Source organism: Glandiceps talaboti, chromosome 1 (genome assembly GCF_964340395.1).
Source record: "Glandiceps talaboti chromosome 1, keGlaTala1.1, whole genome shotgun sequence".
Lineage (NCBI taxonomy): Eukaryota > Metazoa > Hemichordata > Enteropneusta > Spengelidae > Glandiceps > Glandiceps talaboti.
Window position 1 is genome coordinate 11,817,439 of NC_135549.1, and position 23,746 is coordinate 11,841,184.

Below are 23,746 nucleotides of genomic sequence, written 5' to 3' on the forward strand. Positions count from 1 at the left end.
TAATACGGGTTTGTGGTATGCTATGGCAGGTTTTACCAACGACTCACGTGGGTGTAATATCTTTTGGCGAGATTATATTCTCCCAATCTTTAGTTTACCATTTGATCGGACTCTTTGTACGTCAGGCAATAGAACGAGCTGTGGTGTTATGTATGGGTTCAAGTTCAAGTACATGTTACGAACGCATGAAACCTTGATGCTTAGTTGTGTACATTACTCAAATTGAACTAATATTTCCCATGTGAAAAAATATGCTGGACAAAATGCATTGACTTGATCCATGTTGACACCTTTATCAGATTGAATGTCTTGCTTTCTGGCTGATGTTGTTGTTGTTGTTGTTGTTGTTGTTGTTGTTGTTGTTGTTGTTATTGTTGGACATGAATATCCCATTATACTTTCGATATCATTATGCAAAACAAAATTAATAAAACACGCCAAAGACAAGTAAGAAACACACACACACACACGCCAGATTTTGTTATTGCAAGTTGTCGAAAAATATGTTAACTTAGTGTACATCTTTTTTTATTATGTTTAATGTCCTTCTGTAATACTGCACTTGGATGGAAAGATACATTATTTTTTGTACATAAATTTACTCTTAATAATAATAATAATAATAATAATAATAATAATAATAATAACAACAATAATAATAATAATAAAAAACAATATACATGTATATATAAAACAAATTAGTATTACTCAAATTTGGCTGCCATGGAAACCAAGGGCCAAAACGTTTCATTTGTAATGGGCTGCGTCCACTCGCCATGATTTATGAGTTGTAATATGAATCGTGACAGTCCTTATTAGCTTGTAGGTTTCACATATTTGCATAAATGAATTGTCGTACTTTGTAAAAGAATAATGTGACATCTATTTGTGAAATTCTACGAATTAGTGTCAAAGTTTGTCTTGGCTGTGTAATGAGCTGCAGTTTGCCGTGATTGAACGGGATATGCTACATAATATTATGTGTAGAAAATATCAGATTGGTAAATCATCTTGATCATCATAATAGTTAATTTTCGTATAAAAGTTGCGACTGTTTTCGTCATTCTCCATATGCCATTGTTCATGACCTATGTCTAACAATTTGTGTACAAAGTTGCCATGGCGGTTGTTGATTGTCATTCCACCCTTCCTCTCAGTGTCTGATTCGTGTTTTTTGGCTTTTGGCAACTGAAAGTTTCCATGTAATACTTTCTGTAAGTTGAACTTAACAACGCGTAAACGATAGGATTAATTGATGAATTGATCAAAAGAGCCGTATCAGCAAAGCTGACCAGGATAACGTACTCTGGATATAGAAAGCACCACCAACCGAGCAAACTCCCAAAGTATAGGTGACAATATATCACCAATGGTCCTGTACAAATGAAGTACACAACTGTAGTCACTGTCAAAACACGTATCACCTGTCTATTATCTTCTTTGCAATGTGTACGTGAGCGAAGCTCTTTAGCTATACGACAATAAAGACAAAGTGACACTGTGGAAGTTATGGAAAATGCCAATGTAATTAGAATTTGAAGGGCGATTTGCAGGGATCGTTCAAGTATATGACACTGGAGAGTGAAGGGTATAGTGTATAACGTACCAAGCACCCACAAAAGTATACAGACCTTTATTGCTCGTGGTTTGGTACGTACTGCTCGAGCAAGGAAAGGGTGGCAGATACCGAAAAATCGCTCCACACATATGATGATGATTGTAAATGTCGATACATACAAAGGAACAAAGTAGAGTGTTACTCCTATCGAACAGTGCAGTGTAGATTGTGTCCTATAGAAAAATGCTCCAGCGTCTATAGCAAACAACGCGGATGCGGCCACCAAGAATAATTCATCAGCTATACAGAGATTGAGAAGATAGGTGTTAGTTATGGTCCTCATCGACGGTGTCCTCATAAATACAAAGAGAAAGGTACAATTCATGATCAGTCCAATGCTGCCGATGGATAGATTGATAAACTTAATAATGTCTGTAAAGCGTGCTAACCCATCTTCTAGTGTTGTCTCGTTGAAAGTGAAATTGCCACCGATAAGTTTGTCCACATTGATGCAAGGCATAGTTCGCCACCAGTCACTCTTATCTTTTGCATACAGTTACAAGACAAAATCACAACCGACAGTAGTGCAGTGCAGTGTAACAACAACAAGACAGTCAAAGAGGGTCAACCAGGGTATCACGTCTAAATATTACAGTTATGTAATTTCAAATTTACCTTTTACATGGCATTGTGACATTGACTCTTAGCTGACAAATTTTGATGATTTAATATTTAACTAAATGTACATTTATGTACATATGACGGTAAGATGGAATATATTTTAGTTAACTGTGAAGTTTTTACATACATATACTGCGACTTCTTATTCTCGAATATAATACAGCACGTCAAAACTGAAACTTTGATTAGTAAACAACACATAAGGTACACTGGCAACTATACCCATCAACCTACAAAACGTAAAGGGTCAAGTAATAAGGGTTAATGACGTCATGTATATTTAGAATATTGTGTTCCTAGCATTTGTCTCATTACGCATAACGTCATCAGGTGATTGAGTGATACAACTTCAATAGCTATTTTCTAACTCCTGCTATCTGATTTCATATATTGTTTCGATATATTTACTTGTAATTTTGCAATTATTTGTTGATATTCAACCAATTAATCAATTCACCAGCCAACCAATCAATCAATCAATCAATCAATCAATCAATCAATCAATCAACCAACCAACCAACCAACCAACCAACCAACCTACCAACCAACTCCCTAAAAAATTATGGTTTGAAAAGACTATGACGGGAATCCACCTATGCTAAGAACGAAGACAAAAGAGGCAAAGAAAACGTTACTGAGGACAGTCTTCTGGGCATATCACAAAACTTTGTTGTTTTTTAATAAACAGAAAATATGAACACCGACAAACCGAGTCATCAAGCTACTAAAGGTTGCTGTACGTATTGCCTTGGCACTGTCTATCTAAGTTGTAGGATGTACATGTATCTTCCTTGTTTGACATGAATTGCAGGCATGATGGTGACCTGGTACAATGGCTTCACCATGCATGACATCGTGTGTGACGTCCATCTTTAATCATTAGAAGTGTACTAAGACGAGTAGTGAAGCGAAAACTTGCTCATGCGGAAAATGAACTTTAGTAGCGGTCTCCTTGTAGCTTGAAATTCCAAACTCAAATTAGCATGGCGTGTAGTTTTATAAATGCATAAGTGTGTACTTGTATGTTTTCTGTAATGGAAAGTCAACTTGAATCATTTACGCGGAGAGGATGTAAATCACATCTTAATCTTAAAGTCATGACGAATATATTTATTACCTAATACCCCACCAACTCCATTAACATTATAAAGGTGAACTATCTTGTTTGGTTACAAAACAATTACCACGTCGGCTTTGTGATGGTTTTGAATCTGTGCAAAAACTACATACCACAAGCTTAACACATTTAATGCGATAACCCATGCAATGTCGTAGTGAAAGTAGAACCCCTTGGCTATTCATTCTGATAACACAATATTCAACGGTCAAGACACGTCCAGTCAAATAGCTTCAATTAATGATTTGAAAGAGCAATGGAAAGCATTATAAGTTGGCTTGATCGATAAGTAAAGTAGTGTGTTCGTTTGTACACACAAATGAGCATGAAGTAATTCAGTAAATAGTACAAGTATAACTATTTTCTAAAGATCTGTTCAGTAGATTGAAAAAGAAAAATGTTGAATAATAAGAGAGCACGAGTACAATACTCGTGCTCTCTTATTATTCAACATTTTTGGGGTGATATTGGTATATTGACATACGGCACTGTATGGTGAATGTAACATCATATCATCAATGCGATTGACTTTCTGTTCCGTACAATCTAAAGCAAGGTCGTGGGGTTAGACAATGATCAATTGATTACATCTTATGTCTCTGTATAATTAAAACATGAAGTATTGAGAATAAAACATTTAATACCTTAGTAATAATTTCATGAACTAGTGACCTGTCATTCCAGGCTACTGTAAACTCACTCTATTCCACTGGTGACCAGCTTGAATAACTCTAAGCATTCAGAAGAAAAAAAAAAACATGTTTGATTTCTTCTGTAATTCAAAACTGAAATGCCGAAATGAGTAAATTCAGCCGGTGGCAAATGTTTAAAGTTGCTGGTGCTTTGCGCATGAATGTCCAATTATTGGAATACTTTGTAATGCATCCGATTGCCATGCGTAATCCACAATCAGGACTACATTGATATATATAAACCACCCATTAGTTGTCCTGCCCCCTACTTTGTAATGCATCCGATGGCCATGTGTCCACAATCAGATACTAACTAGTAGTTGGCCTAGCACCCCTCCTCCCGAACCCTTTGAACCTGTGCAACGAGGCTATTACAATGTGGTCCGTCCGCACACATCCATGCCTGTGACATGCAATGGCTGATTTCTTTCAAAACTTACATAAATTTGACCGAATGACGGCCGTATTTGTAGTAAAAATCATTACTGCATTATTCAAAAGCTGTTACAGTAGTACTATCACATCCCCATTCAAGAGCATATATCCGCATTATCAGTGGTATTAAGCTTTCTTTTTATCCAACCATTTCTTAATATATCTTAGCCACCTTGTGCTATTTATAAAATGTTGCCAGTTTATTTTAAATCTTGAACAAGTAATAGTGTCTAACAGTGGAGCTGCAACAGTGCCTCTGAGAGCTGTGGGTACCCAAAGTGGGCCTAGGTAATATACTGACGTTACTATCGGCGCGACGCGCTTGCAGTTATCGTAATCATGTAATTATACATTGAAAACATACATTTAGAAAGAAAATGATTATGATTAGGCCTGACATCAAAAATTGTGTGGTTCCGATTACGCTCAATTTTAGAATAGGTGGGGGTAGGTAGATTTAATATATATGTGTGTGTGTGTGTGTGTGTGTGTGTGTGTGTGTGTGTGCGCGCGCGCGCGCGTGTGTGTGTGTATTCATATGCGAGTGTAGTTTAGGTATTTGTGTTTTCCGTTATTTTCCATATGGTCTCTGTGTTATTGGTTTCTTCTCATCAGATGTAGTCATTACAAATTGAAAGAACAGTTTTACATTGTCTTTTTAAGTTGATGCCAGTTTTCGTATCCACTATTTCTCGCAAAACTTTTTTGCGATTTTATTATTTTTTTCTCGACTAAGCAAAAAAATGTTAAGGGTCGGCATAAAAAAAAAAATAGGTGGGGTCGGGTAACCGGGACCAAACATTTTTTTAGGCCCAACAAATAAGAAGTGAGAAATTCATGATGACAATGTTCATTGTCGTTATCTATCTTCAACAGGTAAAGATATGAAGTCTAGGATTGGTGATTCAGATGGAATGGTAGACATCTGAGTTGGGTCGCTTACAAATGTAAGACCCTTGTAATTGTGGAACGATATCATATAATGTCAAAAGTAAACATTTATATTTATTTCTAACCTTAGTTTTCTTAGTTGCCAGTTTCTGTTTCATAATTTTCTAAATACATTCAGTCGAAAGCTTGTTATTTTCCATACCATTCACGCACATTGTGTGGCACGTAATAGAATTGCGTACATGTACATAATGAAAGCGTGACTAAGTAGATACTCAGATACCCCTGAGTACTTGTACATATATAACAAAACCATGTTGTGCACCGCACGACTATAAGTGCTTGTGATTGAAAGGAGTGATTTATCATTACTGGCGTCGTTTAAAATGGGAAAGTAGAGTTAAATGGCACACTTTCAGACAATTTGCATAGTACAAAACTTTACAAGAGATCGAAGTAAACGAATTACTGCGGGTATTGGGTATATTGTCAGAAAAATATAACCCAGACGTTAGAAGTCGAAAGAAGATCGATTACCCAATCGCTACTAGGCACATCTGACAAATGCACTCTGTCGTTTGGCCTTCGATTGATCTTTTAGATACTTAAAAGTAACCCTATATTGACTTTACGTCTATTATAAGTCTGTGATACAGGTCCAAGTGACTAGATTGAAAGTCTGTCTGTTTCACTTAAACTAACAAATGAGTTGCTGTTTTTAATACCACATTTTGACTGTATACACTCAGTATAATCTGAAAGAGTTCAAAGGATCTACTGGTCTTAAACTGATGGGAAACATCGGTCTCCCGATACCAATTAAAAGAATTAGGTACCTAGAACACCTAATATGTTAATTTCTTCACAGCATATGCCATCACCGGCCCCACATGTGCGAAGCAAATACATTTCATTTAGAGATTGAAGTTAATATGATGATTTCAATTTAAAAACTAGAAAGTTAAATTTAATTTTTTCAGATTTGTGAAATGTCCTACATTTCTGATAAACATAAACATAATTTGTAGACATAATTTAATTGAGTAAATGTGTAGATTGACGGTATTATTTAGATGAAATCTGGAGTATTTTGCTCTAAAATCTGATTCCATGTATAACATGTCAATGGCAAAAGAGGAAATTTCCTCACAACATAATTTACAGATCCTGTCTGTATTTATAGTATGTCTGTCCGTTTCTACAAGTGAGTTACTTCAGCATCTGAACCTACTAGCCAAAGCCGATCTCCGAATTTTATATCCTCAACACCAAAGACATAGTTACACGTTTGTGTTCAGTTCTGTTTAGAAAAAAAATCTGTATAATAGCCTCCTTGTTATAACTGCAAAATCTGATCACTGTTCTTGCTTTGCTCTCATTCTCGCAAACCAGCGCTATCATTTCTTCGAAATAAAACAGTAGGGACCAGCTCGTTAAGAACGGTACCGTAAAACGGACGTGGTTTGCGACGATGTGTGCTCTCTTCTTAGCTCGTTTCAATTTCAGATAAGAAAATATTAGTTACATTTCCGTGTCGTTCAGCAGGTCATGCCTCCCATACTGACACAAGCTTTTTTTTCATAAGGTCAAAGGTTTACCCTGGCAAGCGTGGATCTGACATTAAAAAGTAAATGAAGCCAGTATTTATTAAACACACATTTTAAGAAGAAAAACAACAACGGCGGTCTGGTCTGCTCAGTTCCCCTAAAACTCTACAACTTGGAACACTGTTAACGTAACTTCTAAGTATGTTCGACAGTAAATAAGTACCCTTTCTAAAAATTCACAACATATGAAGATCCACAAATGGGATCCGTAGCCACAAGTACAACATAAGATCGTAGTAAATACATGTATCTTGAAATATACATTTTGTTGATGAGGATTTCATATTCCTTACACTTTTCACGGTTCATTTTCATCAACAAAATCACCGTTCGAATCGACTATAAGATTAAAGGTTGTCCACATTTCTGTATGCAGTCACTTTCGTATTTGACAAATTTACTTTTATATTCCATTTGAAGTCAAAGTGAACTTACATATTCATTGGCTCAATCAACCTTTCCAAACCAATATTTCAGGCTGTCGCCGAATATGTAAAGTTTATCATCTGCAAACAGTAACAAAATATTTAATCATATAATTTGATAATACCTGAATGCCATGAAGTCTAGACTTTCCTAGCATTACACAACTCTTTGATATAAAAACTTAATATCATTGGACTGAAAATGAAGCCCTGGCGTAAGCCTTTCTGTAAATTAAAACATTTTGATATTTCAGTTCACTCCCTTACACATGATTTGACGTCACAAAACATTTATTTCAAGGTTTGATCGCAGGTCAAAAAGTAAATTGTTCAATAACTTTGGAAGTTGTACATCTAGGGACAGTATTCAAATATGTACTCGCCCATTGTCGGAGGTAAGCTTACTATTTTGACAGACTTCTGACCTTGCCCTTCATGTTCATTGTCAAATGAAAATTTGCTAATTAACAATTGACAGTGCAATACATTGTGATAGCACAATATGTGTGTGTGTGGGGGGGGGGTGTATGTCTTTGAACGCAGAATATTGTGATGCATGTAACAATAATTAAATCTATTGCTTCCCATGATAATCGTAATAGAATACTCAACTGATGACTTTTCATTTATTAACGAGGTCTTAGGGGTATACCATTTGATTTCGGGGAGGGGGAGGGGAGGCCAGAAGACAAGTGGGGAAAAGTTTGCTTACCAAGTCAAGACAGAACTAAATTTGCTGCCAGGGAATGAGCTTAATCCTGCGATTTTTCATGATGATAACAAATTTTTGAATGATATATAGAGCATGCCACGTTATTCTTTGAGAATTTTCTTGATGTTAGTTTTCTGAGTCAAATTTCAATTCTGATCAGGAGAAGGTATCGTTATCACCTTGACATGTAAAATAATACCAGGTACTGGTAGCACTCTTTTAATCCATGTATTTCAAAAATTGCCAGTGGCAGGAGGGGAACTCCCTCCTGGATCCCGTACCCACCCCCACACTGCGCTCTCCCTTGTACTTTAATTCATGTTTTATCAAGTATTGTTACTACCTCAACATGTTCAAATAGCACCAGAAAGCATTTTTTTAGCACAACAGAACTGAGGTTCAGTAGTGCTTTAGGGACTCCCCGGCGTCTGTGTGTGTGTATGTATGTCTGCATGTATGTCTATGTATGTATGTATGTATGTATGTATGTATGTATGTATGTATGTATGTATGTATGTAATAAATAAATAAATGCAAACATCAAGAAGAAAAGAATGTTAATTGACAGACATTAGACTAGAGTTGTCAGTAACTTCCTATGCAACACAACATGATGCGAGGTGGTCAATTATTAAATTTAAAGCATATATTTAAAAACAATTGTTGTTCTTCTACTAGGCGAAAACATAATTTGCTTTCTATCTGCTTTGAAAAAAACATTGCTGTTGTGGTGGCCAAAAAAATTGTTAATACTGACCAGATGTAGAATTTAGATTGTTGTTCATTCATGCCTTGTTGAAAAGAAAAATTCTGCGTTACCAGACATGACATTGTATATCCGTTGTTTACCATTAGTTACAGCTTTGGAACGCTAGAGGACACATTGTAAATATCCGCTTCTACAAAGGTTGAGTTTGGCGTACTTTCAATTTGCGGTAATTTTCACCAAAGTTCACCATTTTAGATACTGTAAAAATGTAAACCCCGACTGACATCTCTTCTTTCGTGCCAGTAATATCAATTCATGAAGTATTTGTAGGAATCACTGACTAACGGCGATTTGATGAAACAGACTGGATTCCCGGAAATTTTGGTCCGGTTTTTCGCTCATAGTTTCCTTAATACGGACCGAAATGTTTACAAATTTCCCAAAAAGATGAATTCTTAAATTACCATAAAAATGGCAAGATCTTTGTGTAACAGTCCGTTCAAGAATTTTGCGTAGAACATTAGAAAGTGGGTGATTTGAACCGGAACATGAAGCTGACCTTGTTTGACCAATGACCTTTCATGGTCTCTCCATAGACCATGTACACGTGTAGGGTCTATGCTTGTAAACACAGCAAACAGAAACGCGGGAGTGCAAACATGTTCCTATTTATCTATCCAAGTGCAAAATAGATTTTCAATTTTGATTTAGAATGAAATAGTGAAGAGATCGTACGAATATATCTTGGCAAATTCTACAGCAACATTGCCTGCTGATGTGTATTTACGGCCATCTCAGCATGCAATGTGAAACCAGTAGTGTCTATGGTGAAACGTTCTTAGAACTTCGGTTAGTAGTCAAATTAGCACATATCAAACTGTAGTGAGAGTTTTCAAATATCTAATTACCAAAAATATGCAAATAACTAATAAGGTACATCAAAAATATTTTCAGGAACAGATGCGCTTTGGTATCACAAATGTATGTATACAATTATGTAGAATTTGAAGGTGCACTCTGTAGATGTAGCATAATTTCTGAAAATCGTTAATTAGCCTAATTAATCATTACTATTCTTAGGATTTTACCAAAATCTAATCAGTTCTTGTAGTTACCAAAAGGAATATGTGTACCAAGTTTTATTACAATTGATGCAGTAGTTTCCTAGATATTGTGTCCGCAGACAGACAGACGGAAGCACAATATCTAGACTAAGTCTAGTTCCAATTCCTGTCGACTATCCTTTTCATAGGTGATCGTAGTGATCGCAACGCGTATAGGAATCTGGACTTTTAAACAGCGTGTGACCAGCGTATGTTACTCTCCATTAAAAATGAGTGGGAATTCGAAGGTGCGAAGAACAGTTGACAGCTTGTAGCTTGGCAGTCCACAAAAGATAGGATATTGTGTTAATGACAAGTGCTAACTGGCATGCCACTGTGTGATCGCCCAAGATCTACCATTCTCAACTGGAACCAAAAGCACGTACGTTTAGAGTTGCATGTAACACATGACAAGGGGTGCCCGGTTCCAAGTTTTGATCGTGATTCATATTAGAAAAATCATATTATGTGAGTTCTTTGATATTACATTGGAAATTATTAAACATATAAAACGTAAGCCATCGTGTACGAATGAACTTCAGGTGATTTACATGTAAAGCAATCAACCCACCACAGTTAGTAATATGGGTTTGGAATGTCGAGTTTCTCGACCTTTGACATACGTTCTTTCCGTTTCTACTGAACACGCTTACTTGTTGCGTCCGCGAGTACGTCATTAGGAGATACTATCTGAAGTGTCATTTGTTTGGCTAATCGAATTAACTGCATACTGTATCCGGCAGGCGCAGGTGTATGAATTTTATGAGTGTCCCAAAGTTGACCTAATATTGGACGACGTAACAGAAACAGCACAGCTTCCATTTACAGTTGCCATAAGAATACTGCAACTTGTACATATTTGAATAATTTTACTGGAATTTTAATTTTAATTCGACGTCCGTATTGTAACATGAGAGCAGCTTCTCGTATTTATGGTATATCAATTTATTTTACTCCATATTTGTTCAGTGTGTGCACCCAAAGAGTCCAAAACCGCAGAGAGTGAAAAAGAGAGAGAGAGAGAGAGAGAGAGAGAGAGAGAGAGAGAGAGAGAGAGAGAGAGAGAGAGAGAGAGAGGGGGGAGACAGACAGACAGACAGACAGACAGACAGACAGACAGACAGAGAAAGAGGGAGCATATTGAACTATGAACAATTTTACTAAGTCTACCATCATTTGTCTATTGTAATAGTAGTAGTAGTGTGCATGCTGCTACTGTTTACACCATTAACAAAATAAAGATGTTTGTGTGTTGTCCTTTTGGTGTCTATCTCAACATGAAACCTTGTGATCAGGCTGACAGATCTTGATAGTTCATTTAATAGTTTTGACTCGGTCTGGGGAAAAGCACTGTAAAAACTGTAAAGGCGTGTGAAAATGAGTGGGAAGGTGTGAAGAACAGTTGGCAACTTGTGGCGAGGCAGTCCACAAAGATAGGATAATCTGTAAATGACAAGAGCTAACTGGCATGGCGCAGTGCGTGCACGGTCACCCAAGGTCTACCATTCTCAACTGGAACCAAAAGCACGTACGTTCAGAGTTGTTTGTAACACCTGGCAAGGGGTGTCCGGTTCTAGTTTTTGATTGACTTTGATTGAGTGATTCATATTAGAAAAATCATATTATGTGAGTTCATTGATATTACATTGGGGGAAATTATTAAACATATCAGATGCAAGTCTTCGCGTATGAATGAAGTCTATGTAATTAAAGTAATCAGTTCACCACAGTTATTAATTTACTTTTGGAATGTCGAGTTTTCTCGACCTACATTCTCTCCGTTTCCACTGAACACGTTTACCTGGTGCGGCCGCGAGTACGTCATTATTACCATAGAGATACTATCTGAAGTGTCATTTATTTGGCTAAGCGAATTAACTGCATACTGTATCCGGCATGCGCAGGTGTATGAATTTTATGAGTGTCCAAAAGTTGATCTAATATTGGGTCACACAACCGAAACAGCACAACTTCCATTTGCATTTGCCATAAGAATACTGTAACTTGTACTTATTTGAATAATTTCACTGGAAAAGTCAGGTGTTCATGTACTTCATCTGTACATGATATACGTACAGAGCAAGTGATGAAGACACATGTCAGAAAATTCAAACCCTTATGAATTGCATCGTGGTTACACCTTGTACATACAAATATCACGTTTTGACCTCACAAATGTAGAACTACATTATATTCAACCAGTGTATGCAATCAACGCATATGTGTTTACTGTAAATCACATTCATACATTATTCGAAATGGCCACAAACAATGTACAAACAAAGTTGCAATAAACAATTAATGTACAAACATACAATTATAGCAGGTGATAACCAACTCAGTGCACTGCTTCTGAAGTCTCATCCGTAATGGATAGGGTAAGACAACCATAGTCTAGAGGTTTTTTAAATTATAAACTTTATTCGTCCAAATAAATTCGGAAATTTGTAGAATGGTCGCCACAAAGGCAGTGCCCTAGCACCCTAGTTCATATACAGTATCGTTACCATTTACATCACCACGAAATCCACGTGGGGATCCAGACTAATCTGACAGTAATGGGATGCCACCCCCCCCCCTCCCATGCAAAATGAAACAATATAATGCGTCAAATTAGAATGTGTTTCCAAAATATGGACCTCCCTCGGAAACCGATTAAAAGTAACCTCCTTAATTCTCCAGCCCCTATAATTACTGAAGGCACCCTTAGAAGGTGTGAATCGATTTCAGCTTTGTAGTCGAAGTAAAAACCTCTAGACTCTAACTTTTTATGTAGATTCTGTATTAAAACAAAGCAAGCAATGTCAGAAAGTGTGTCTGTCTGTCTGTCTGTCTGTCTGTCTGTCTGTCTGTCTAGGTGTCTGTGTCTGTGTCCGTGTTTGAGTGCGTGCGCGCGCGCGTGTATGTGTGTAATATTTTTTTCACGATAATCTATCTCTTTGTATTCAGATGAAACAATACAAAGTGAGTTTGCTGAAAGGAATATATATATATATATATATATATATATATATATATATATATATATATATATATCACACTCCGAGTGGTTAGGTTAACGACTTATAATATCCTTATTGTTTGGATTTAGCCTATAATATTCCGCTACTAATATTGCATCGAGCAGGGTTCTCCCCAGTGAGACACTTAAATTAATATAGGATGACATGATGCTAGGTGGACAAGCTATATTCCAAAATATCAATTTTGTTCGAAATGTGGAAGAGTAAAATAGTAGTAATCGCGATGTAGAATGCTAGACGCTTTGATTTGCGGTTCCTAGGGGTTCTAAATCGAAACTTGTCTGCGACAAAATACGAAAAATTAGCAACCCTAGCCATGATGGCAGCTACTTACCTAAAGGCCAAAAAACGTATGGTTGTAGGTTTCTCTGGGAAAAGAAAATGACACGTTTGATATTGTTATTGTGCTTATTAGTTGTATTGTATATTTTATTTACTCTCCTTAAATACAAGTAGCTGACAATAAACAAGCTATATGTGCTAAAATGAACGATTTGTTATGCGATAAAGAACAAAATAGAGTTCACATTTGGAAATATCAGCTGCGACAAATGTTTTAATCTTGTCATTTGTTTCTTTTCAATGCGTATACATGCAAAGCTGACCACACGTTGTTAATCAGAAACATATGTTCATTCATACCAAAGACTAGTCATATATTTATACTATACCGTATCCGTATATCCCTTGACCCTAACAGATACTCCCGTTACAGGACAAAAAAATCCATTTTCATATAGTTCATTCTACTGAATATACATATTATAGTTCTAGGCATTTAAAAGAACTTTAAGATTGACCTTGTCACGAATTCCACAAATCCTACATGTGAAATGATATACACTTCCGACCATTATTCTCGTCGTGCGCTGTACATACGAAACAATGTCACTGATTCCAAAAATAATGCGATTGTCAAATCATCAGTTTTGTTCGAGATTTCAGTGTGCATTCACCTTTCTTTTAGTCATTACACTTAGCAAAAGACTGATTAATGAATTAACAAATACTAGAAAGAGTCTGGAAGATGTTGATGATCAGATAGACGTACACAATGAGTAGCCTGGTTATGTTAAGTATTGTACTATAATATCTCTCATTGGTTGTGAGCTATATCTCGGGCAAGATTAAGGTAAGCACAGTGACAATCCTACCTAACTAAACTAAGTTAATATTTGTATCATTAAAAATGTAAGCCTCATATACAAATTTGAAGGTTATAGTGTAATAGTTGTCTACACTTTGAAAGCCCCTTTATACAGTGTTTCATTCAACTTTGTATTATAATATCTCACTAACCCGGTGTCATATTTAGTAGAGTGACTACTTGACGAGTGTGGTTGTCAAGTTCAACATTGTTTTCACCTTAGTCACTTATAAATAACCCACCACAGTTTCCTCCAAACTTGAGACACCACACCCCATCCATGCTAACACTAGTGGCTATAGAGGTCGAGGTCATTGAATTTGGGTTAGATCTCAAGCCAGGTTAACTGTCGTATTTAGTTTTAACACAATGCATTTCTTTTAAACGGATTATTTTGTTTGTTGTTGCTTGTCTCATATTTAAATGTCACGATTGTGTTATAAACTAGACGTGGGTTTCGCCACATGTTTTGATTCCCATTTAATTCAAAGGAAAATTACAATGCATGTCAAAAAATTATTGAAATATTTTGGGGGTTTTTTGCATTGTTTTGCTCTCGCCATTATTCTCATGTTTGTACATGACTGTTTAATGTATAAATGTCTATACAATAACGTTTCTCACAGACATTTAAACAAACCGAAGAGTTGTTTTCTTCGTGGTGGAAGGTTGATTTGTAGCGGGAAAGCTGTGATATTTTTTGCGAACAGCTCTTCACGACGGGGAAGGATATTCTACATGTAAATGATTATTTCGGGACTGAAAAAAAACCGTCATAACACACTTGTATTTTAAATATCGTGTTTTCTTTGGACAAAACTTGGGCTTTATAAAAAATATTGTTTTCGTTGGACCAACTTGAGTGTTATTTACAGTGTATATTCATTTCGTTGGATAGGTGTTATTGGTTCAGAATGTAACCAGAAGGTGAATACAAACATTAAATATAGTTACTGGTATATCAAGGACACTTTATTGCAATGGGTCCATTTTTTTCAAAACGTGACCTTTTTTCGAGACAGTAATAAGTTACAATGTTGTGGTCTAGGCGAGGGCGGAGATCATTGATATTATAATCACGTGTGGCCATCATCAAAATACGAATGTATGAATTTATATCCTGTAATAAAGGTTTACGGGTGTTTTATGGGTCTCTTGATAATCCGCGGACCTTTTGTGTCATCATGATGTGTCCGACCACAACTTGCTCTTAATATGTTCTCTACCTCATTGTTTAGGTTAGTAAACGTACAACTCTTTGACTCGTAGGTGGCAATATCCGTGTCCGTTATTGATAACATTCGTCAGTCAGAAAATATCATTGATTGGGACAGTAAATTAGTCTATAACCAAACAAGCAGGATTTCCTGACCGAACAGCAACATTTTATTATCTGTACTCCAAGGTCAATTTGCCTTATAAGTTTGTGGCACGCTCCCACGCCAGAATTTCTAGTATAGATATAGTATTTTGAAGTGTTTACACGATTGCGGTATCTGGCAAACGTAGGAATGTAAGCACCCCGCAGGTTTTACAAAAATGACGTTTGCATCAATGAATCAATAAATAAATCTGTTGCATTGACATGCGAGGAACATGTCACATACACGAGTATATGAATAGCCGCTTATGTACACCATGGAGGAGATCGGGCAAGTAGCAAGTCAATTCATCCAAATATAATTACAGTATCAAACTGGTATGCTTTTGGTAACATGACAATAAAAAGTACTTTAAAACGAACAAAAAGCATTGTTAGTAACTTGAAGGAATAGTGTGTATTCAATTTGGCCACTTCAGTCAAATTTAAATCGTTATAATATTTATTCACAATATAACGCCCACGACCAGTGATTGCTCTAAATAATATGATCGTGATGATCCAATCTTGAATGCTGCTTTCGGATTAATCTTTGTGCTGGCATATTCCCTTGCTTACTCATAGGTGTGGAAGTTTATCATTTGTGGCTTTATATAACTTTATACTTGACTAGCTTATGTTAATCCCTCGCCTTTTGATACTAAACATACAGCTGTCCACAGCCTATACTAGTGCTTTATCTGTCGTCGAATTTTTCAAATCTCTCTTTCTCTCTCGCCGTTAGAGACCACGTTGGCATCGAGATAAACCAAGCTTTCCTGCGGTGAATATCAAATCCTCTGCATCAAAGGAACGTTACAGTATGGATACTAAACTAACAGCCTTTTAACAATAAACTAGTTATGCAACTCTGTCTGTTCTGTTAACCCCTGTCTGTGGCATACATAAGTACTGCGAGGTTTTGAAGGCCTTTCTAAATGGCCAAGTATTTGTATGGAATTGTTTTATATTTTGTATTTGAACAATAATTCATGAACCTTTTCTTTACTGATGGCGCCAGAAGAGCGAATGAAAAGTGTACTTTCAACTGTGCTAATTCATGCGTAACACAATCTGTTCCGTTGCCATTTACACTATTTTAACATAAAACATTTCTTGTATGATAGTATAATTTCTGAAATTAACAAACTTGTTCTTGTTGATTATCACCTTCGATTGCATTAAGGCAATGACTTTTTCAATTATTTTCTCATTAAAACTGCGAACACAATAACATTCGTAAATATTATTACATGAAACAATGTCCCACGAGTAACTGAATATAAAGTACTTAATTAAATAATTAGAATGGTAGCATTTTGTACCATTGGTCTTGATTTCGGTTTTCAACAGTTTCATTTGGATCTTAAATATAGGTTTGTTATTTAATAACGATGACACGTTTAAAATGTTTTTTACATCGTCACTATCGTATGATTAGAGTTGTCGTAATAATATTTTTGCTTCGGCAGCACTTTGACACAGACACATAGAGGACCAAACGCCTCTTTAAATGCTACTCTGTACTTCGAGCTCATAACGTTATATATAATAGGGTTTGCTGCAGAGTTAGTATACATGAGAGTTTTGTTGACAGAGAAAAAAATGAGTCCAACGTTCATTGGTACTATCTGAGCCATACCAAGCACTGTGAACGTAGTGTAAAGTGCGTAAATTTGTTGAGGTATCATACATAAAAAGAATACAGCAGCAGTCACCACAAGCATCCTTACAACTTGTTTCCTCTCTTTACGGACTTGTTCCTCCTTTCCTCCCGGTTTGTGGATTCTTTTGCTGAGTTGCTGCCCGATCAAAATGTACAGAACAGCTATAATGAGCATACATGGAACTAACGTGACCAATCTGACGAAAAGCAGTGAGGAAAGCAGCTCTGGCGTTATATTGGCGTGATTACAAGTACACAAGAATGGCACAGATACCAACACTCCCATAACCCATGTTAGCAAAATAAACTTGAATGCTCGGGCCTTCGTGTTGTGGAGTCCACTCATCTTGAATGGATGACATATGGCCAGATATCTTTCGCAGGCAATCACAGTGAGGGTGAAGAGAGATGCAAACTGACATGGATAGGAGGTTAGGTTCATCACAATGCAGTAACTTTCATTGTTCCACAGATTCATCGAGGTATCGAGATACAAGTTCCATATTTCTCCCGGCACTTGGGCAAGCAGAAAGACGGTGTCCGCTATTCCAAGGTTGACCAAGTAGTAGTTTGTCAATGTTCGCATGTACGGCACACGAGCACGGACATAAATGAATCCCAAATTACCAGCTACACCAGTCACCATTAATATCGTCCACAAAACAGTCAGTAGCGGTGGTCCAAATGGCTTGCCTTCCCAGAGAAAGAACGGTGTCACCTCCGTACTATTACTGACATTAGTACTAACATTGTCTGGGATGTCTGTGTAGTTGAACTGAACTGTGAATGTAGCTTCAGTCATGTTATTGGTATGGTATTTCCTATTTCGGTAAGGTCTTTTCAATGCTGTGATTCTTGATTTGAGTGTACATCACTGAAACGGAATGAATAATTTTGTCAGTGTTATATACATTATATCAATATGTGCTTGAATGAATACGTCAATAAACATACTTCATTGGCAGTGCAGATAATATTTCATACAAAACTGTCATGAGACATTTACTATAATGTCTGGGGCCTGACCAAAGAGTATGGTTGTTCGAATATACTATTTATGGACATGGTCAGAATCCAACCCCATGTGACATCTGCTAGTAGGACTCTATTTATATTAATACACATGTATTTCTATGCTGGCGTTAGGCAGTAATGGAATTAATATTCAACCTCTCGAGCCATCATTACCTAGTCATATAACAAGTTGCAATTTTATGAGACAGCGACAAAAACTACTATAAAAGTTCTGATCGTATACAATTGTTCTTCTCAGTTCAAATGTCAAACATACATATAATATATAAACCGGTTTGTATTAACAGTATTAGTGGAAAAAAAATTGAAAACATGGGATTAGGTCTAACTAGAACAAAATAACGACGTAAATGGACACAATCAATTATATTTGTTAAAAATCTACCATGCTGTATATGCTATTGGAGATTCCTGAAAGAAGACCTTGAAAGGAATCGGGTGACCTGAAAACTTACGTCCCTCGGTGAAACCCGATATATGACCAACCCAGCTACAAACCCTTCAGCTATATTGTTTATGACCTCTCATGAATGTGCACATTTACCCTGCGTAACATAAATAAAATAGCGCCAATGGCGTTGTAGCACAACTGTATTTGGCTGTTGCTATGGACGTGGTCTTGTTGCCAGGCATATTTACATACATTTTCGGAATCTTTAGTCACTTGCCTACCTTTCCCAGTTTTCATCTTTGCAATATAAACCATCATTTCGGTGTTGCCAGGCATATTAACATACATTTTTTTATTCTTTATTCATTTACCTACCTGTCTCTGTTTGTTATTCGTGTAATATGCATTATAACTTTACTATTGCTAAGGCCATGACCATGGTTGCTAGGACCAGTTGTCATAATGTTTTGAACAAAAGCTGCAGATAAACACCTCCAGAAACATCCCTACCAAGTTTCAGCCCTATTCATCATGTACTTTTCAAGATATAAGTTTTTGACTAAAATTAAGATATTTAGAGCCATCCCCATTAAATTTCATCCCAATCTGCTCAGGAGTTTTGAAGTACAGATTTTTGACGAAAGACATATTTACATTTGAGCTATCACTGATGAGATCATCAGATCAAGAATATATCTTAATCTAAACACCCCTTAGAATGTTCCTACCAAATCTCTGCTCTCATTTGCTCAGTAATTTTGAAATATAGAATGTTGACCAAAATGACACATTTTTAGCCCTAATTTGCATATCACTCATGGGATCATCGTGTCATGAACAATTCTTAAACTAAACAACCCTGAGAACCTTTCTATCAATTTTCAGTCAAATCTGCTCTGTATTTTTGGAATTACAGAATTTTCACCAAAAAGACACATTTTAGCCCTAATTTTTATATCACTGATGAGATCATCAGATCAAGAATATATCTTAATCTAAACACCCCTTAGAATGTTCCTACCAAATCTCTGCTCTCATTTGCTCAGTAATTTTGAAATATAGAATGTTGACCAAAATGACACATTTTTAGCCCTAATTTGCATATCACTCATGGGATCATCGTGTCATGAACAATTCTTAAACTAAACAACCCTGAGAACCTTTCTATCAATTTTCAGTCAAATCTGCTCTGTATTTTTGGAATTACAGAATTTTCACCAAAAAGACACATTTTAGCCCTAATTTTTATATCACTTATGAGATCATCATATCAAGAATATATCTTAATCTATAAACACCCCTTACAATGTACCCACCACATCTGAGCTGCATCTGCTTATATAAGTAATTTTGGAAGTATAAAATTTTGACCAAAAAGACACATTTTAGTCTTAGGTTGCATATCACAGATGGTAACATCGTGTCATGAACAATTCTAAACTAAACATCGCCGACAACATTCCCACCAAAGTCTAGGCCAATCTGCCCATTAGTTTTGGAGTTTAAGTTTTCTGACCAAAAATAACATGTTTTGATCCAAATCGCATATCTCTGATACGATCATTTCTCATCTACACGCCCTAAGTAATGACAATGTCGCCACCAAATACCAAGGCAATCAGTCTGCTTACACACACACATCCACGCACACATTTCACAATGTCTATAGCAGTACTGAACCCCAGTTCAACTGTGCTAAAACACATTCCGACTTGGCATCATTGAACAGATTTATAGTTACACCCCGTATAAATTAAAACATTTGAACAGAGGCACCGAAGAAAAAGTGGATTATTATCTGTATTATGCGTCAGGAACTAAGATGACATACCCGTGACTGTATGTTCGAAGAAATTATATCCTTACCACTATGCGTAGCTCCAGAGCTATCGCTTTACATTCAAGCACTAGCTTCCACTGGAAGACGTGATAAAAACTCCGACAATTGTGATTTACCAGAGACAAACGAGTTATGCAGTATTGAACTGTAAAACAGGTGCCCTCAGGAAAGAGACCGTGTACTGCAGAGCTCTGGTGTACTGTCAGTAATTCCCCTAAAACTCGCCATGCAACACACCACCAAATAAATGAACGTGTTTGCTAGCCAACCCACTGACGATGTTCTGTCAGACAAGTGCAAACAAAGCGTGACCAATTGGGAAACCGGAAACAAACTATCCGCCCCCTGCATGCTAGAATGAAGACCAACACTTATTAACGACAATCCCTTTGGATAGTTCGCCGCAAAAGTTGTTTATCCCAACCATTTACGTAGCAAGGTCGCCTTGACAACTATTTACTTAAGAACTTAGGTATACGGGTACCCAATAGTCAAGTGTTTGTTGACCCTCGATAACAGCGTACGATGTAGCGTATCGTCTCAACGAGCAAAATGCGGCCACATATTAATTAGATGCCTTACATTTTTCAAAATTAGTAGTAGAGTATGTACACGAGCTGTCATTCAAGGGGGCTTGAACTAATGTGACACGCTTTTCAGCTTAGAGATTTTGATTTGCGTCAGATTTACTTTGACAAACGACTTGTCAGTTTTGCAGGTAACTTGATGCTTCGTTCCTCCATGACTCTATGATTATTAAGAAAGCTGTGTACCTGTTTCACCCCTTTCAATCATGCATCTATCCATATGTATGATATGAACCACATTAGTATAGTATCCACGTGTACAAACTACATAGCAGTGACAGCACCTGCAGTGGATATGATATGACTGCGTGGTATTTACCACAAATAGTCGTGAGGTATTTAGTATCAGCATGCCGAGTGCTTTCGAGAACATGATTCGTGAGTTCTCACGTACTGATAGCATCGTGCATGATGAATCAAAGTGTAGGTCTGCTATTTCACCCTTTCAAGTCTTCGTATCAGACATGATAACGTATTGGTTTCGTGTAATCCGCATTTGGGTCATAGATACATGTAGGATAAAAGAGCCTGACTGGATATTCAAAGTATCGCGAATGGAATTCTACACTATAGGCGTCATTGTCAATTAATGCTTGAAACACTTGGTTACCCTCGATTGTGACAGAATGAGGACGGATCGGTTTTGTACCAGAAGAAGACTGTCACACAAAGGATTTATGACAATGATCAAAGAGAACAGTGCTTTATACTGAGAGTATGAAATAATATTTTAAGAGTGGAAATTTCCATTAATCCAGCTGAGCAAATAAAGTGCGATGTAATTTTAGTAAGGCCGATTGTACATTTTTCTTCTGCGTTCCTGTTGAAGTAGTGTATATGTATGCATGATTGTCAGCATGCACTGTTATCACTGTGAACTTATTATACGCCCATATAGTGATCAGAGTGTTCCAGTCTACATATTTGAAAATTACATAAGTTAGACCCTAATATAATTAGATCCCTTCGTAATATCGCACGTCTAAGGTCATTTTCCCAGAAAAGCAGCCCCCCTCCCCCCTGTGCCGAATGTCTATCATTTTAACAATTACTATAAGGCAAAAAAAAATTGTATCTGGTCAGCGCGCGCATCACTTCGGTCGGTCTTTCTTGTGTGTTTGCCTATGAACCAATAGGCAATTATGAACAAGCCAATGGCATCTGCCCCACATACACATACACTTACTCTAAAGTACTAAATTAAAAGAATAGTAACTGCCATAAATAGTAGACTGAGTGAAAGGTTTGCCGTTTGTTGAGAATGCAAAAAAAAAAAACGCGGCGTCGCACTCTTTTTAGACAAACTGTCCTGAATAGAAACAATTCATTTTTTTTGTTTGATAAAGTAGCCAATAAAGTCCAGGGTTTCAGTCCTGTGTTCTCGCATTAGCACAGCGATGAATTAATACTGTCATTATTTTGTTCTGGACCAATATTTTCTTTAACTCTGCCAGACAAATGATTTTCAAACTTACACTGCAATCTTGGCACAATTCTCTTATTGACATATACCATTTGGCATAATGTTAAAATATTAATTTGAAAAGAACTGTTTCTTGAATCGTTGCAGTATTCTAAGTCATTAACTAACCACGCAAAAAATGAACAACTTTAAGCAGTTTTTTAAATTGTAAACTGCAGTTTTAATCATTTGATTCACACTACCTCTTTCAGGTCATCCCAGTGTTATTTGTAATGGCTTTGTTATTGCAATCGAGGTACCGATCGGTATTAGGCTGACATGACTGTAGAAGTAGCAACAGCTTGACTCCTCAATTCTAAATTGAAACCTCTCACGATAACAATGTCTTTTATCACTATGAATTGCCAAATAAAAATATATGGCGAAGTGTGCTACTTTAAATATGATGAACAGAGAAACTAATTTATTTTTTTACTGTTCAAGAGGCGGTATTTTCGAATAATTGAATTTCACTGCATGTGAGCTATATGGGTTCCATACCACAATAAACGTGTTGCCGATTCTGTCAGCAATGTTCCACCCATGGTGTTTCCACATGTTGACCTCATACTTATGTTTAACAATATGCATATATGTAATAGCTTCAACATCTGTGCCTTCTATACAGCTATTAAAAGTTTGTCTGAATAAACATATTTTGAAAAGACTTCATCGGGCGTCAGCCGGTTGTGACACTGAGCTGTGTATGCATTCATGTCCTCCGGGATTCATTAATTGTTTGCTTACATGACTTCAATATCGAACCAATTATCACCTGATAGTACACTTTTATTATCGCAGTGTCCATGAATATATGTTAATTTGGTGAGTGATTTAGACAGCAATAAGTAAAATACACAGGTTCTTTCTATATTCCAGATTCTCTGAATATATTACGACTTGGCGTAACACCTTGCATCCTCAGTTGATATGGTGTCCGTTGAGCCTAATAATACATAAACTTATAGGTACTGTATTGAACTTTGTATAAAATGTATCAGTCAACCGATGTCATATTACATCACCAACAATGTGTATTATCTTCTCAAAACAGGCACTTTGATTTGATACACCAAAAACTTGAAGTTAGTCACTAAATGTAGCGTAAACTACCATGACTGACACGTTTACATATTGCTAGAGAAATATACTACTTTATTTATTGCCTACCAGTCGTTTTTAATGGAGATGCCCACCAGCTCAGTTTAAGGGAAGGTCTGACTATAGACGGCAAACTATTGATTCTCTTTGCATACTTGTACATCGTGACATCACTCAGCGACATTAGACACCACTTTACAAAAA

At 36.6% G+C, this 23,746-nt stretch overlaps 2 protein-coding genes across 2 annotated transcripts in view; one reads left to right on the plus strand and one right to left on the minus strand.

Moving 5' to 3' along the window:
- Positions 1 to 23,746, plus strand: part of LOC144433094 (ER degradation-enhancing alpha-mannosidase-like protein 1) — a 387,086-nt gene that overhangs the window by 110,714 nt on the left and 252,626 nt on the right. The window lies entirely within an intron of this gene.
- Positions 13,397 to 17,865, minus strand: LOC144442542 (neuropeptides capa receptor-like; the record flags this gene model as incomplete). The annotated part of the gene is made up of 1 exon (XM_078131919.1): positions 13,397 to 17,865. A coding segment is annotated over one exon (990 nt), but the record flags the coding sequence as incomplete, so codon positions are not given.